Below are 2,854 nucleotides of genomic sequence, written 5' to 3' on the forward strand. Positions count from 1 at the left end.
CTTTAATTGAATAAACATTTATCCATTTAATTCAATCTTTTTATAGGGTCATAAAAAACTGCAACAGTCAATAGGTAACATTTTACATTAAGTTATTAATTGGCAAAGGTAAATTGAGATTGTGTGTGTGTCCTCCCTGAATTATTTTCCTTATAGTAGATGAGTGTAGTGAAAAACTGAGTATTATTTTTTTTTTACTCAGTGAAGACTCTTAATTGCAGGGCTATAGCTTGGGATTGTGAGCCCCCACGAATTATTTTCCTTATAGTAGATGAGTGTAGTGAAAAACTGAGTATTATTTTTTTTTACTCAGTGAAGACTCTTAATTGCAGGGCTATAGCTTGGGATTGTGAGCCCCCAGAAAAAACATTGATGTTTCACCACCCTCAACTACTATCATATATGGCACAAGACATACACAGCTGATGCCATGTAACCTAATAGCGATTTCTTAAACAAAACACACTAATAAATAAATAAAAATAATAGATTTTATTGAACATAAAAAGAGGACCACAATGGAAATAAGTATATTACTTTTTTGTGTATTTTATAATCTGTATGAATTGTGTGGAGCTTTCTAGTACATTTTTATAAAACTTATCTAAAAAGCAAACAAACATCACCAAACACCAAGAAATTAATAATTTATACATTATTATTAAGAAATTATGCATTTATACATATGGGGGGGACACAGGTTGTGTCACAGGGATTAACTAGTAAACTTAAAAATGGCACTTCATGACATAAAGGATGCTGACCCCAGGTTTAGGCTGACACTTTTTCCACACTTCTTGGGTGAACTCAAGTGACAGTTAAGGGATTTTTTTTGTTTGAAACTCTTTCCACACTGATCACAAGTGAACGACTTCTCTCCGGTGTGAACTCTCATGTGATACCTGAGGTTGATTTTTGTTGTGAAGCTACTTTCACACTGTTGGCAGGTGAAAGGCTTCTCTCCAGTGTGACTTCTAACGTGGAATTTAAGATGACATCTTTGAGAGAAGCTCTTTCCACACTGTTGGCAGGTGTAAGGCTTCTCTCCAGTGTGACTTCTCATGTGGACTTTAAGGTGTACATTTTCAGTGAAGCTCTTTCCACACAGTTTGCAGGTGAACGGCTTCTCTCCAGTATGAATTCTCATGTGGCCTTTAAGATGTTCTGCTTGCGTGAAACTCTTCCCACACTGTTGACAAATGAAAGGCTTCTCTCCAGTGTGAATTCTCATGTGGATTCTTACATTTCTTTTGTCAATAAAGCTCTTTCCACAGAATTCGCAGGTAAAAGGCTTCTCTCCAGTGTGAGTTCTCATGTGGACTTTAAGGTGTCCATTTTCAGCAAAGCTCTTTCCACACTGTTTGCATGTGAATGGCTTCTCTCCAGTATGAATTCTCATGTGAACTTTAAGATGTTGTTTTTGTGTGAAACTCTTTCCACACTGTTGGCAAGTGAAAGGTTTCTCTCCAGTGTGAACTCTCATGTGGAGTTTTAGGTTTCTTTTTTCAGTGAAGCTCTTTCCACACTGTTGGCAGGTGAAAGGCTTCTTTCCAGAGTGAATTTTTAAGTGCCTGTTAAGGTAGTCCATTTTTCTGAAGCTCTTTGAACACAGATTACATCTGAATGGCTTCTCTCCAGTGTGAGCTTTCATGTGCTTTGTAAGTTTTGTTTTTCTGTTGAAACCTTTTCCAAACTGTTGGCAGGTGAAATAACTTCTAGTTCCAGTCTTTTGAGCAACGTTTTGTGAGGAAGTCTTTTCAGTCTGTGAGCAACTAAAATATTTTTCTCCATTTTTGAAATCATGCTTTCCATACTGATTTTTCTCTTCCATTTCATTTAGTTCTTGACTCTCCACTTTCAGTGCCATCATATCTAAAAAAAGACAAATACAAGTTAACCCCAGTTTAACGGCACCAAACAACAGACATCAAGGCATCAAAACAAAAAACATGTACGCCAGATCATGTACCCACTGAGCTAATGAAAGAGGTGTTACCAGTAATATCAGAGCCTGTTCTCAATATTTTTAACTTTTTTCTTTCTTTAGGACACGTTCCAAAATATTTTTTCATCATGTTTGAATTCTGTGTGTTCAGGAAACTGCTAAAGGTATTATGGAAATAGTTTGGAATGTTAGTAATACATTGGTAAAATGACAAAATTGTGTGTATCTGTCCTAACAGGGAATAATACATTAACAGTCTAAGAAGTCTGAGGGTAATAAATGATCTCCTTGTTGCAGCAGATTCTGGGGCTGGTGGCATTCTGGTTTTGTTAGATCTCAGTGCTGCATATTCGATACCATTTGTCACACTATACTACTGGACAGATTACGTAAGTGGATTAGTCTTTCTGGTGAACTCTTAAAATGGTTTGAATCATATCTTGTAGAACGCACTCAATTTGTCTATTCTGGTGCAAACAGATCTAAGACTGCTCCATTGCGGCAGGGTGTCCCTCAGGGGTCGGTATTGGGTCCTGCTCTTTTTAGAATTTACATGTTGCCTCTTGGGCAGATTATTCAAAAGTATGTTCTGGGTTATCATTGCTATGCAGATGATACCCAGATTTACATTAGTACTCAACTTGATGTTACATCAGCACTTTCAACTTTAGTGTCTCTTTCGCACCTCTTGCACTCAGTCATCTGAGTTGAGTTGACATGTAAATGTTATTGTTATTATTCTTCAAATAATGGTTATTATATCTTGATTAGGATGGCTGCTTTAAGTCCCCTGTCTGACATTGGCTTTGTAACAAATATTAATAACTTTAAGATTGAGTTTTATGTATAGGATCGTCAGAGCGCGAGAATATAGGAGAGGAAGGCAATCATTTTCTGCTTGATAAGTTG

The 2,854-nt window shown here is 36.7% G+C and overlaps 1 protein-coding gene across 1 annotated transcript in view; it reads right to left on the reverse strand.

Annotated features, from left to right (window-relative positions):
* Positions 1-654: 654 nt before the first annotated feature.
* The window catches only part of LOC107568362 (gastrula zinc finger protein XlCGF57.1-like), a 10,188-nt gene continuing 7,988 nt past the window's right edge, over positions 655-2,854 (reverse strand). The window contains exon 3 of the mRNA XM_016254317.1: positions 655-1,872. Within this exon, the coding sequence (XP_016109803.1) occupies positions 743-1,872 (1,130 nt within the window). The 3' untranslated portion in view covers positions 655-742. The remainder of the gene's footprint in view (positions 1,873-2,854) is intronic.

The sequence above is a fragment of the Sinocyclocheilus grahami genome, unplaced genomic scaffold (assembly GCF_001515645.1).
Source record: "Sinocyclocheilus grahami isolate Dianchi unplaced genomic scaffold, SAMN03320097.WGS_v1.1 scaffold1238.1, whole genome shotgun sequence".
Classification (NCBI taxonomy): domain Eukaryota; kingdom Metazoa; phylum Chordata; class Actinopteri; order Cypriniformes; family Cyprinidae; genus Sinocyclocheilus; species Sinocyclocheilus grahami.